Source organism: Bactrocera latifrons, unplaced genomic scaffold, assembly GCF_001853355.1.
Source record: "Bactrocera latifrons isolate USDA-ARS-PBARC rearing strain unplaced genomic scaffold, ASM185335v1 scaffold_137, whole genome shotgun sequence".
Lineage (NCBI taxonomy): Eukaryota > Metazoa > Arthropoda > Insecta > Diptera > Tephritidae > Bactrocera > Bactrocera latifrons.
In genome coordinates, this window is record NW_017534819.1 from 626,166 (window position 1) to 641,592 (window position 15,427).

At 35.2% G+C, this 15,427-nt stretch overlaps 1 protein-coding gene across 2 annotated transcripts in view; it reads right to left on the minus strand.

Moving 5' to 3' along the window:
• Positions 1 to 2,713: 2,713 nt before the first annotated feature.
• LOC108965235 overlaps positions 2,714 to 15,427 on the minus strand; it is a 58,725-nt gene continuing 46,011 nt past the window's right edge. For both annotated transcript variants that reach the window (XM_018927502.1, XM_018927501.1), the window contains exons 6-7: positions 5,030 to 5,227; positions 2,714 to 4,922 (exon numbers count right to left, since the gene is read on the minus strand). In XM_018927502.1, the coding sequence (XP_018783047.1) occupies positions 4,224 to 4,922; positions 5,030 to 5,227 (897 nt within the window). In that variant the 3' untranslated portion in view covers positions 2,714 to 4,223. The remainder of the gene's footprint in view (positions 4,923 to 5,029; positions 5,228 to 15,427) is intronic.

Genomic DNA, 15,427 nt, shown 5'->3' on the forward strand with positions numbered 1-15,427 from the left:
TTTTATAAATTACATAAGAAAAATATTTAAAATACACCTCTCTCTTTTGAATGATTTCGTATGGGTTTCAAGTACAAGTGTATTTCGATCTTTTCCATAACATGATCTGTTATATGGTTCTCCAAGAAGTCAATAAGATCGGCTTAAACTATTTTCTTTTATAAACATTGAGTATTGGCAATATACTTATTGAAATATTCTCTCTTTATATAGTATATAGGATACTTGGGTGTGTATAGCTCTATAGGTAGGCATTCAATTCATGATTTTATATTTCTATGTGCATGCTTATATATATTTACATATATTCTTTCCTTTGGTTTTATGAAAATTCAAATCCTTCGGTTGCACTATGATATTTGTTGGGTGTTTTTGAACATTTTTCGTAAATATTCCTTAAACACTGTGAAGTATGTATGTACATATGTACACAACTATGCTCGTATATGTCTGTGCATAAAATTCTTGTTGCTTACATTTAGATATTTACTTGATAGGGGAGAGTAAAGCTTATACCATATTTCTTCATTAAGTTTCAGTAGGTGTAAACATATGTATATAAATATATAATGCATATTATATATGTATTTATGCATGTAGATATTGTTTAGGTCATGATTAGTTTGCTAGTACGAGTTGGTATAAATACTACAAATATACATACTTATAAATGTTATGCGCATCAGGTTTCGGGTCAGGGTCCTACTTGGCTTTTAAGATTTCAAACTTCGCTAGCTTCTATCTATTACTAAATTTCTAAGTATTAGTGTGTGAATGCTGATGTGTGTGTGTAGTGTTTAAAGACGATTTAGCTAAATGTGTTTAAATTGCACTGATTTATGAAATTCTTGAGCTTTAATTTTGGCCTGCCTTGGGAGCCCTGACTTGCCGTTAAATTCCTCTGTGAGTACATGCTATTATTATTATTTCTTTAATTTTAATAAATAAGCATAATRTTATACGATTTCTTACATTTGTACATAATTTTGAGTTTTTTTATACTTTTTTTATTTTATTTTTATTTTATTTATGCATTTGACTTCAACATATGTATATTCAAAATCTTTTCAAATTGAGTTACATTCCTTCATTTCCACCAAATCTAAATATGCTACACTGTATATTTACAAAAAAGATCACTTCTTAAACGCCTACAAATTTAGAAAATAAATTGAAACATAAATTTCGAAATAGAATCTTTGTAAAATATTTTTTTGAAAAATTACTAAAAATTTATTGCAAATAACAATTTTAATAAAAAAAAATGTCAATTTATGATACGGTTTTAAATACTATTGTGGGCAAAAAGTAGTGAGACCTTTTAATTTAAATTTCGCACGAAAATTCATTTGACGAATTTTTTTTGTCAAGGTTAGTATGACTGCGCCAAATGTCACATCAAAATATCCATACTAATGGATAATATACAATTTCCTTTCTGAAGTAGATAAAGTCTATTCGGCGATTTTTAATATTAGTGAAATTATTCAACAAAGAAGCTCCGTTAAATTTTGTGTGCGGAATCAAATTTCTGATGCCGAAATGTTCAGAATGTTGGTAATGGCCTTCAGTGATAATTGTTTGTCCCGAGCAAGTCCTTTTGATTGGTACAAATTATTCAAAGAGGGTCGAGAACGCGTTGACGGCGAACCACGTCCAGGACAGTCATCAACATCATCTAATGATCATCACGTCAATAAAATAAAGTAATTGGCATTTGAAAATCGACGACTAACAGTCACAGATCTTACTGGCATCTTTGAAATATCGGAAGGATCGGCGAAAACCATTATGAAAGATATTTTGAACCTAAGAAAAGTGAAAGCACGATTGGTTCCAAAATCACTCAATTTTTTCGAAAAGAAGTCGGAATTAAGGGCTGAGAACTCTTGTTTCTTGGACCACAACAATGCATCGTCACATACATTGATTCTTCGTGAGGACTATATATGTTTTAAAGAATAAATAAAAATTTAAAAATTATAAAGTCTTACTATCTTTTGGTCATAGTATGTGTGTACGTTTATTAGAGTATTCTTTATTTTCCAAATTTGTTTCTTTTTGCATATGTCCCTTAAAGATCGCAAACAATTTTTTTTTAATTTTAAACATAACGAAATCTTATTTCTTTTCTCATGTATAAAATATGGGATTTTTCAGCTTTTGCAAAAAATTATTATCTTTGTCCGGTAAGTAATGTAATTGATTTTCTTCCAACGCAACTGTACTTCGGAGCGTGCGCGCATCGACTGGTTTCGATAGAGGGCGTTCCTAGCTTACAAACGAGTGGCTGGTGAGTTGTCTTCGCGCGACGTGTTACTGTGAGTAGTGCGAACCGAAAATGCAGCGTTCGTTAGAGCAGAGGTACGCGCTTAAATTTTGTGTGAAACTCGGTAAATCTGCGAGAGAGAGACGTTTGATATGATCAGACAGGTTTCGGTGCCACCAGGCCTTTTTGGACGGCCGGGAAGAGGTCGCTGATGAAGACCGTGCTGGGAGACCTGCGATTTCGACAAACACCGATAATGTGACATCAAAGACATCGTCCACCTCCTSCTCCTGGACAAACCGTCAACGCCAAGTTTTACATGGAAATCCTCAAGAGACTCAATCGGGTTCGACAAGACATCGCTGCCCAGATGTGGCCCCGGTCTTTTTTGTTTTATTGCTTAAAAAGGCCGATGAAAGGCAAGCATTTTGAGGCGACAGAGGGGATCCAAGCAGCTCGCACCTCGAATGACTTGGAAACCGCGCTGGCAGCGCGTTATCGACGCAGAAGAAGCATATTTTGAAATTTTTTAAAGAATTGTAACGACTGGTTTCAGTACATTTCTTAAATCGACTCAGTCCTATTACTTTCCGGACAAACCCTATATGCATCATGTGTACATACCGGAACATAAATATGATTGAGCCACGTTTTAAATCGAAAATAAAGAGCTTGTTTACATTGGATCCTTACTTTTAAAGCGAAATCCGAAACTACAGTGAGCTTTTGGAAATAAACATTCAACTTGGGAAATATCGAACACCCTAATGTTTATGTATTTGTTTACGCGCTTCAACCTGGCATTAACGTTGTCACCTGCAAGATGATTTCCCTTTGTAGCATTAACACTCTTACAAAACGTCAAAACGCCGTTAAGTCATGCTATATAGATATACATATGTACGATATTAGACATGTAGGTATGAATATAAAACTTACAAATACATACCTAAGCACATATTTACTTTATTTAAGTACATAATAAAAAAACTATTCACTATGTATGCATGTATCTACATATATTGGAATTCACAAAGAAACGCAATTCGGAAACCTACAATGTAAACTCCCTAAAATCCTAAGTACATTTCCTAAGCAAGTGGTTGCACATGTTTCTTTTTGGGTACATGGAGAAGTAATGATGGTAATCAATTATTCTATGATTATATTGTTGTTGTTACTTCCTTCGATTGCTTAATATAATTTGTTGTCAGCTGCACTTAAATCTAGACAAACATATTTACATAAATACAATAAATAATTACATACGTACATATGTATATATACTTATAAATAGTAAATAGTTGCACACATACATATGTATGTACATGTATGTTACACTAATAATATTGATCAATAATGAAATATTGAATAATGACGAAAAAATGTTATAAACAGTATTCACGGTATTTGTAATATTAAAGCTTGAAAGTTTTCAAGTGACTTGTTAAAGCTTTGCGCCAATCTACCAATGGCTCGGGTTGTATTTTCGGAGCTAACAACTAGTACTAAGGTTTAACAATTTTCTGATAAATATACAGACCTACATGTACACTCTCTTGTATGTTTTTTGTTTTTAACGGTTTCTTCAGTAGTTACGAATAGTTCAGTCAGTTTTGAGATTTTTATTTAGATTTTAGACGATAGAGAAGCCCAACGCGAGTGGGCCCCGAGCTGTTCCAATTATAGCCGAAACATTTGTAAGTGTGTGAGCTAAATACGTGAGCTGGAAGTTAGGAAGAGTATAGGAAAGATTCCAATTATATACTTCGCTGAGGATATGCTGGATATTTTGTGCCTTATTGATTCGAGGCAAGCCTCTAAACCCGACCTTCGTACAACACCTTTCGCCGCTGCCGCACCGACCGCTTGCTTGCTCTTCATATATGCCTCCTATCTTCCATGTCAACGTTGCATGCACTTAAACTTAAATAAATGTTTCGGCTGCCATTTGTTACAAATACTCCGTTTGCGGTTGTGGTGGCGGTTTCTCGTGCGGAGGTGATGGACCCGAAACCGACACCATTGGTAAAGCCGCGATCTTTGGTTTGGCATGCTTTAGCGCTAGCGTCTTCGGACTGCGGTGCGGTGAAGTGGAGACGGTTGAGGAACGCTGCCGCACGAGTGTACGTGAACGGTTTGTTATGGCTATCTCTGGCAATGGCACCGCCGTGGCCGCGACGGTTGGCACGAGTACTAACTCCTCGACAGTGTCGGTGGAATCTCGCGAGACGGAAATCTTCGTCGACATGCCGGCAAAGTTGTTTGGACGCTGTCTCTTCTCACCATTCTGCAAAGCGACAATGGCGGTGGTTGCGGCTGCGATGCTGGCTGTGCTGCTGTGCAGTTCATCTTTGATGTGGGAAGGTGGTGTTTCAATTGAAATGCTGCCCACAACCACATTCGTGGCGGCCATTGAAGCCGCTGCGGCCGCCGACGTGGATGGATGATCGCAACTGGTGTTGGTAGTGAGTACGGAGAGTGTTCGCGACTCAGCGCAGCAACCAGCACTGCAATTGTTGGCATTGGGACGGCATTCGCGTAGTTCAATGGCGCTACCATCCATATCATCTTGTCTCCTGTTCGAAGCATTGGGATCGCTGTCAATATGTCCTTCGTTGCGCCACGAACCCTTATTGTCGGAGAAGCTTTTCTGTATTGGAAAGACGGGCCGAAAATAATATACATATATATGTACATATATATAATAACGTAAATATTTGAGTTTGTTAAGAAATGTAAACGCGTTTCTGTACTCACCTTGCGCTCATTGTCGGTGATGTTCTCGGCGCTGCGTGCCTTCCGACACAGCACACTCTGCGAACCATGACGACGCAGAAATTCGATTGAATCAAATCCTCTGCCCTCGGACGACACAAATATGGCCGAATTGATGCGACTACGTGTACATCGTTCTGAAATGGAGGCAGAACGCTCCTCATGCAACATGTGGAAATGCTGGAAGCAGAGACACAAATACGTTTTCAGTGTTGGGGCGTTTAATGCGTTGGACGTATTTCTGTCGACAGGATACATGGGACAAAAATAATATAAAACATGACGCGTAGACGGACGACAAAAGCAAATATTGAAACTGCAAACATTTATTGAACGTTTATTGAAAAGTGAAATTCGTGCTTCAACACGAAAATTCGCTATTTTGATTTGTTGATTTTTTTCCTTAAACTACCATACGTAAATACATACAGTACATACAAATGTATGTATGTACGATCAAAGGAATATATGCAAGTACAAACACACACCTCTAAAATAACAAACGTTAGAATCATTCAAAATTTCTACAAAAATCAGAAGCGAACGATTTGGAAAATTGGCGCAAAAACGTGTTAAGCGGATGTGTATTACTAAAAAATTTCTATATTTGCTTCGTATGTGTGTGTGAACATATTACATTTTTCAGTGTATATAAGTGCAATTTTGTGTATGTTGGATTGAATCTTACCGTTATTATATTGTCTGCCAAAATTGTGTTTAAATTGGTTTACGTTATTCATTATTCATTATTCTTTCTAATTTCGGTTATGACTTTGCCTTTTGGGTATTACAAACTTCGTAGCAAAGTAATAATAAATTTAGATTAGAGTAACACTTGATAATCTTATAATAAATGGTATTTGATTCGGTATGTGTACTGAAAAGGTTTAATGAGCCCATCTGAGTTATAGTGGGTTTCAACAAGTCACTTTCCAGCTGTCGTCCACGTGGTTAGAAACTTTAACAGACGCCACTTGCCGAAGGTGCATGAGACTATGATACATAAAGCAATAGAGAAATATCCTGACAACACAAGAGAATTCCTCAAGTAAACCTAACGTCATCTAAGCTGTAATGAGTTATGAACTCGCTGACACCAACTGAAATTGATAAAAAAAAGATTTTGCGACTTTAAAGACGGACTGAAACTCAAATGATGATTGAAATGTTTTTCATCTTCGTGTATGACCTCCACATTATATTTCTTTGCGAGCCTTGTAAAAGCTTTGCTTAAAATTCAATTGACCCTCAATTCATTCGAACTCACATAGGTTAAACTGGTTATGGTAGCGGAAAAAGTCGTTTCGTATTTTGTCATTAGATGTCATGCTACAAACACACACGTCATATCATTGTCATATTATATAGTGTTGAAAAGGTGAGATTTTAAGCTTCATTTAGTAAAAAGTTAAATTCGGAGAAATTGGAAAAAAGTTACAACTGTTCAAAAATGAGTGAAAATTGTGAAGAAATTCGCTATATTTTGAAATTTTTGTATAAAAAAGGGAAAAACGCCACGCAATCCACCAATGAAATTTGTGAAATTACGGATACGAAAAGACTTTTTCGACTACCCAAATAAAAGCATGATACCCATAATGCTAGAACTGCTTCCATGATAAGCTATTGTGATTGAAATGTTTATTCCGTGGTTTTCAAATAGGGATACTATGATTTTTAAGTGTCGTTTGGACCATTTTTAATACATCCTGAACTGTAAGTTTTTAACATTGTATTCAGTAATATTTACAAATTGATCGTGGAAAGGCATATGAAAGTAAAATATTTAAAAATTCTTCAATTTTATTACCAATATAGTAGTTTTCCAATTGCAACTTTTCGGGAGTCCACCTGTGATCGATATTCATCGAGTAGTTAAATATTTCCACCGTGCGATATATTTATCAAAGAATCGCTGCAAGTAATGAAAATATTGTTGCCGTTCAAGCAAGTGTTGCTGAAGACCGCGATTTGTTGATTCCAAGCCATTCTCAAGAATTGGAACTTTCTCAAACCACAACCTGGCGGATTTTGAGAACGGGTTTGGGCTTGCCTTCGTATAAAATTCTCAAGAATTGAAGCAATTGGGCCACCGTAAACTTCGTCAATTTGGTAATGATTTTATTTGCCCTGGAACAACTTGAAAACAATAACTATTTTTTAAGAAAATAATCTTTCCCGATGGTGCTTGTGCGAATAAAATCTACAAATTATTCATAAACAACCTTTAAATGCATTTAAATTGACAGTTTGGTGTCGGTCCATATTTATTTCGAAATGAATGACACGTTACTGTCCATGAGCAGTACAGATTTGAATTGGAAGAAGTTGATCGGGACAACATCTTATTTCAACAAGAAGGGACTACTTGCGACTCAGCACGTGCAATAACCAAATTATGGCGAAAAAAGTTTGAAGTTTCGATTATTTCAAAAAATTATGATATTGAATGCCCTACAAGAAGTTGTGATTTAATACCATTAGACTACTTCTTGTGTGGTTATTTGAACTCATTGGTCTTTAACAATAACCAGACTATGAATTTTCGTGACACAAAGTATTCTGCGAAGGCCGTAAAGTCATCGAAAATTTGCTTCATTCAATTGCCGATAACACTAGAAAATGTTGGAGAAGCAATGCTTGAAACAGTATTGGCATCCGAGATATAGCAGAAGATCCCAACATCTTTGATGGATCGATTTAATAACAACTTGACTGATGTTTTGGGTATGAACTTCATCAATGGTAGACCCATACCAAAAGACTTGATTCTCTTCAAGAGCTGCGTTGTCAAGTCATAGCTGACGGCCCTGCATTCATAATTTTTTGTATCAGGCCGCTTCAAAGACTGAGATCTTAGAGTGCTGTACTATAATTAATGGTGATATCACATGTTAGACCCATCTTCGGAGTAATTCTCATCCACCATGGAACACATTTTATTTGCAAGTGAATCGTGCGTACACAGGTGTATATGAATGTAAATAGGCGTATGTACCTTATGTTTATAGAAACTCTTGTTTACATACACACGTACATATGTATATAGATTCAATGGCTTGCGTTATGGCTTTATGCGCAATCAGGAACGAGTGACTGCATGTTTGCACAGTTAAACCAATTTACTATCGATAATTTTGAGCTACTAAAAGGCATGTTTTGATACTATACAGGTATATGATAAGTTAACATACAACAGTGGGCTGTAGCTTAACAGGCGTCAAGACTGAACGGACGTATCAAATTATGACTTGGGAAGCGTTTATATTTGACAACCACGTACACAAGCCATCTCCGCTTTCTAGGTCACTCATTCACCATAAAAGTATAATATATCAGCGGGGTATGGTGGGTACGACCATTGCATTAACGAATCAATATACGGCCAGTGTCGCATAGGCAATTAAGGACTAATAAATTGAGTTAAATCAAGTCATTGGCTCATAAAAGCACAGTTATGTATCCAGGGAATTATTCGCTCTCATTATAAAAATATTTGTATTACAGCCGAAAGCTATATAATGCGAGTAAAATATAAGCTTTTGTTAGATACATATACCATAGGGAAACTTATTGAGTGAAAGGGAAACAATGTGAGTAAAAAATTGGAAATTTTAGTACACATACGTGGTTCACATTTAAATATTGGGTTGTCGGAAAAAGTTGTTCGTATTTTGTCAATATGTAGATGCCATACCATATAGTGTTGGAGAGGTGAGATTTTAAGGTCCATTCAATCGGAAAAAAAAACAATCAGGAAAGTTGAAAAAAAGTTGCAGCTGTTCAAAAATGAGTGAAAATAATGAAGAAATTCACTTATTTATATAAAAAAGAAGAATGCCATGCAAGCCACCAATGAAATTTGTGAAGTTTACTTACGTATGGTACATATTTGTTTATTTTTATACTCTATTATATATTTATATACTTTCGCAACAAAGTTGCTAAAGAGAGTATTATAGTTTTGTTCACATAACGGTTGTTTGTAGGTCCTAAAACTAAAAAAGTTAGATATAGGGTTATATATACCAAAGTGATCAGGGTGACGAGTAGAGTTGAAATCCGGATGTCTGTCTGTCCGTCTGTCCGTCCGTCCGCGCAAGCTGTAACTTGAGTAAAAACTGAGATATCATGATGAAACTTGGTACACGTATTTTTTGGCTCTGCCACGCCCATAAAATGGCGCAAACCGAAAACCTATAAAGTGTCATAACTAAGCCATAAATAAAGATATTAAAATGAAATTTGGCACAAAGGATCGCATTAGGGAGGGGCATATTTGGACGTCATTTTTTTGGAAAAGTGGGCGTGGCCCCACCCCTACTAACTTTTTTTACATATCTCGAAAACTACTATAGCTATGTCAACAAAACTGTATGAACAAACATGCAGAAACACTAAATTTTACGGAAGAAATGCCAGAAGGAAGCTGCATCCAGGCTTTTTTTAAAATTGAAAATGGGCGTGTCGTCGCCCACTTATGGACCAAAACCATATCTCAGGAAGTACTCGACCGATGTCAATGAAATTCGGTATATAATATTTTCTTAACACCGTGATGACATGTACCAAATATGGGTGAAATCGGTTCACAACCACGCCTTAAATCTGGATTATCACTTTATCATGCGAGAGTATAAAATGTTCGGTGACACCCGAACTTAGCCCTTCCTTACTTCTTTTATTAGTATAAATATAAAAAAAAATAAGTTGAAGGTTGATTAGAAATATGAAAAGACTTCTTCGACTACCCAATATTACAACTTTTTCAAATTTGGTGTATTAGATTATTACTATCAGAAACATCGGAGACATGACAAGCTGAGCCAAGTTGCTGTCTGAAATTTTCCTAAGGCTATATCGCCTACTCATTTTTAACGTTGTTTTCTTGATCAATTTTCCTTTTCTTTAAATAAAATTTAATATATATATACAAATACGTTCACATATGCCAAATTTTGACTTTTCATAATTTAATTTTTGCAAATTTATCGCTGAGTTTTGGATGTTTATTTATTATACGTATATTCCTACTGCTTTAATTAGCATTTTGACAGCTTAAATAAATATATCTTATATATGGCATTTGTTATTTCAATTTGCAACGTCTCATTTGTTTATAGCAATAAACAGCGTTTGCTGACTTGAAATGTAAGCACGCCATAATTTTTCACATTGCTAATATATCACAAGATTTATTTAACTCAGCTGCTAAAGGTGTGCAGAATATTTTTACAAAAACAAAAAAAAATGTTTACATACATATGTATATTTGAATGTTTGTTCAACGGTTTTGCGTTATTGAAAATTTCGAATTCCTTAAAATAATTTTATTCGTTTATTCGTTGTAGTGTGTGCCCTGGGATAGCAATTAAAATTTATTATTCGATAATTGTGTAAAACGATTTACTGCATACGAAAGTTATGATAATTGCGGGAAGTTAATCGATTAATCAACTATTTTGATTTATGGTTTGCAAAAAAATATTTTCCATGATATTAACACAAAACTCAAGGGAAACGTTAACTTCGGCTCACTGAAGCTATACTAACCCTCACAGGGTATAAAAAATATACTACTGTGAGCAAAAATTAGTAAGACTTTGCTAATAATTTTCAAATTCTTAATTCTTCAAAATGTATGTTGCCCACCTCAAGGTAGTTACCCATTGGCCCCATACACTTGTGCAAACATTTTTTCCAATCCTCGAAACAGTTGTTAAAATCAATTTCCGGGATAGTCTACAATGCGCGGAGTGATTCACGTTTTATGTCTTCAATTCAAAATCAGGAGTTGTCGGCGTAGAATTCCGACCTCTTTTACGAATAGCTTTGCGCAAACACTCTTTTGGAACCACTCGTCCTTTACTTTTCTCAGACCCAATTGACCTTTCAAAATGGTTTCACTGATCCTTCTGAAATCCCAGCAATGCCAGTAAGATCTCTGACTGTCGATTTTCAAACAGCAATTGCTATATTTTTTTGACGTGTTGATCATCAGATGATGATGATGGCTGTCCTGGACGTGGTTCGTCGTCAACGCCTTCTCGAATCTCTTAGAATAATATGTACCAATCAAAAGGACTTGCTCGCGACAAGCAATTATCACTGAAGACCTTTTCCAAAGTAAATATAAAAAATATTTCGACAAATGGGTTTTTGCGCGAAATAATTATACTTAAAAGGTCTTACTAATTTTGCCCACAGTAGTATTTATATTGATTTTGAGCAGTCAGTGTGAATGACAGCTATTCTTTTCAGTGTATAATTAATATTATTGGGATCAATGAAATAATTTTATTCCAATTATAATGATATATAATGTTTTTCGAAGTACAATTTCAGAAAAAAATTGTAATAATAACCGTAACAATAAATATAACGATTAAATCCAATTTAATTTGTTCCCTGTGGCATTATTATGTACTACAAGTATATAATGTAATAACACTATAATAGCTAATTGGCTTTCAAGTTGATGCAACTAATTATTTCTTCTATTTTGAGGAAATTTATTGAGAGTAAAGTGCTAGTTACAATAATGCTTAATTGCCATCGATTTCACGAGAGCATTGGATGGGTTGTCATTACATTTACATTTGCATTTACATACATATTTATTAACATACTCATGAATGCAGGTCACACATGTAACTCTGTTTGCCCATTGACATGGGCTTCCGATTATGCATTCAATATTCGTTCCATAAATAGTATAAACGGTTATGAGGAATTTTCACACATTCACATACGAATTAATAGAGGTATTGAAATAATTACGAAAAACCAACTGGTTTTCCAACCGTCACATGGATGAACGTGTCGTTCCGGGAAAGCAAACTATAACTTTAACTTAACTGTGTTAATTAACATTGGCATGTCTCACACTGCATAACGTTTTATTCACAGAAACATCATCTTTGAATTGTAAATTCTTCAAATCGGCGCTTAAGTTTTTCTTAATGGGATAATAGTATCTGGACATTGTCAATGAAGTGTCTATTAAGAGTTTTTGTTTAATATTAAAAACAGTGATTTTTTGTTAATTATCGAAGCTAAATTTGGATTAAGTATTGTTTTAAGTCATATTATTCCTTAGGGAAGTTCATATATTGCAATGAAACGTTTCCTTAACAGTTCTACTTAATCTATTCCGATGAGATTGTATTTATAAAACAACCGCTCCTCTTTGCAAAATACTAACCCTTAAATGATTTTAAAATCTGTTCACTAACTTATTGAGGTTTTCCGCCATCAGCATTATTTATTAATAATACAAAGGAAAGAAATTGAATTGAACGAAAAAATTCGGTTAGTTCAATTCAGAATACTAAAGAGTCGCTTAATTTCGATGAATGTCACCTGTTTTTTGTATAAATTGATACAATAATATAACTCAATGTGTAGAGAACAAAGAAAGTTTTCTGTTGCAAAAATATAACGGCTGATCAAAAATGAGGTACTTTTTACAATATCCTGACAGAAAAATGTCAGACCACGCGTGAGTCGAGGCAAGCTGTCATGTTATTTTTGTTAAGTATTATTTGACATTTCATTATAGAAAGAATTAACCCTGAACATCGTTCACAAGTCGTTCCACTTTATTACGAAAATGCATGTTCTGTTAAGAATGGGTTTCGCGGTCTTCGATCAGCTTATGGTCACATCACCCGATTATAGCAGCAATAACTGAGATTGTACATGAATACCTCGAACAGTCGATTCGTTCACAACAACTCGGTCTGACATATGGAACGACTTGGCGCGGTTTACGTCCAGATTTTCTATTGATAGCGTGCAAAATACACAAAATACAAGCGACATTGCTACGCTCTATTCTCGATTCTTGATAGGTTCCAATAAAATCTGACGTTTTCGAGTCAAATTTTGTTCAACGAAGAGGCTCATTTTTGGCTCAATGGGTATGTAAATAAGCAAATTGTCGCATTTGGGACGAGGAGCAACCTCGGAATGGTTTGTGAGCCGGTGAAGTCATTGATCCATATTTCTTCAAACATGATGCCAATGAGAACGTAACCGTTAATGGCGACCAATATCATGCCATGCTAACCGAATTGAAATTAAAGCTCGTGATCTCGGCGACATTTGGTTTCAAAAAGATGGCACCACTTCCCACACAACTCAGCAAACAATGGATTTATTAAATAATAATTTCGAGCGATAATAAATATTTCCTATTAAATTTGAAATATTTCCTGTTCAAATTTCTGATCTATGAAATTAATAAAATAAAACGAAGTTTATTAGAGGCCTTTGTAAGGGTTTGTTGTATCATTTTCGGAGAAAATTTACCATAGTAATGTACATTTTTTATAGCATAAGGAATTAGATATTGAGCATTTTTGATTGAGATTTTAATTCGATTTTTTTTATTTAGGTTAGTATAAAGCAAGAACTAAGCATTTCAAATAAAAACCATAGTGTATTACAGACATAAGTAGGTAAGTTTACAAATGTTTGTACAAATTAAAAACAAAAAACACAAAAACTTGCCTATTTGAGTTTTCCACTGAAAATTTGAGGTTATGAGAAAAAGGTTTATGAACAAAAGTTATAGATAAATTCATTACCCATAACATTGTCATACAACTTTTTCTTATAGCACTCATAGTTTTGCCGGAAACCAAGATAAAGCGTTTTTAAGCCTTAAAATTCAACCCCGGTCCCTACCCTAATTTTTAGCGACCTCGAATAGCAAGTAAATATTTTTCCCTTAATGCTTGTTATTTTTTTCTTTTATTTGTGGGTTTCAACCTACTCTGATTTTTTTTTTTCGTTTTCAATACTTATTTATCGATTAAGCAAAATTTGCTTGAAAATTTTTGATCAAACAAATGGATGCAGTTAAGTCTATATTCAAATATTTTTCATACGATCACAGTACACATACGATAATAATTTCGGAAATCTTCATTGTACTCTCAATGATTTTGCAACACTGTCTATGAGGCAGTGTTTCTTGATCCCTTCTTGTTGTTACACCATTTTTCCGAACAGTTATCCAAGTTATAATTTCTTTATATTTTACCTTTAAATCATTTGGTTTTATGCCTTTCAATAGTTCTTATGTAAACCAGAAAGCGGTGTTAGAAAATCACTGAAATTGTTTGTGAATTTCAATGAAAATCTTAAGCAAATTACAAAATATAAGCTTTAAAGTAGTCTTAAACTTCAAAATACTGGACAAGTTTCTAAATAACGGATAAAGAATTCATACAGGATGCTCTAAAAATTTGAAGCAAAAGCAAGCGAAAGTATCGAAATAAGGTTTGGAGGAAAAAATAAATGCATATAATTAAATATGGTAAAAATATAATTTTAAATAAAAGTTGAATAAGCTGGTACTTTTAAAGTACAAATAAAGTGAATTTACAGATTTACAGCAGAAACGTGTCAAAGCTCACTATGTAAAAGTAGAAGCGAATAAAGTTCAGCCAAAAGCGAAGCAAACTGCTCTAAAAGTAATTAAACTCTAGGATAGAAATTGTTTTCTAGTTAAGCTTTTAGAAGAAATAAGAATTAAGGAAGAACAGAGAAATTTAACTCAACCCAAACATCCTTAATCCGTCCAATTACAGCGCATCGGGTGCTACTCTTCGGATCATCGTAATTCGACAAATATCGGAACCAAACAATCAAGCAGGGTTTGAAGCCAACTAGTTATGTAATGAATAAAGTTCTTGCTTGTTGGCCACAAGGTGGTTGGCTCTTGCATTTTGTACAGGGTGCAGTGAGATGCTGGTGTTCGTGTCGACGCTAGGTATTTCAAGCGGTGGTTTTATTATTATTTACAAAGTGCAACTACTAAAACAACGCTAACAACAAACAGTAGTTGTACGGGGTGCAGCTTGCTGACGGCCAACGGTTGAACAATGTACTTCCTTGGGAGGCCGTCGTGTGAGTATCGAGTGTCATTGTGCTTTCGTTGTGCTTTATGAAGAGCTTAAAAATCCCACTTACACTGCGACGTCCAATTGTTGAGTAAGGTTCGATTGATTCTTCACGCTGTTGCAGTTGCTGTTGCGGTTGTTGTGACCGTTGATGTGATCGTTCTTGTTGTTGTTGTTCATAGTTAATATAATTGGCGCTATCGGTATTGAATGATTCGCTAGCCATCACACTGGCGCCCTTGTAGCGATGCAGCGACGACGACTCACGACTCTCGCGCGAATCCTCACGTTCGGCACACGAGTACTGCCGCCTGTACTGGCGGCGGCGTCGGAATGCGCCCTGACCCTGACTGCTGTAACCGCCAGCATAGTTTATGGTCGACGCCTGGCCGATTGGCAGCGGTATGGCGCGATAGTAGCACGGATCGTAGCTGAATTGACGCCGACGCCACTGCTCGTACTGACGGTA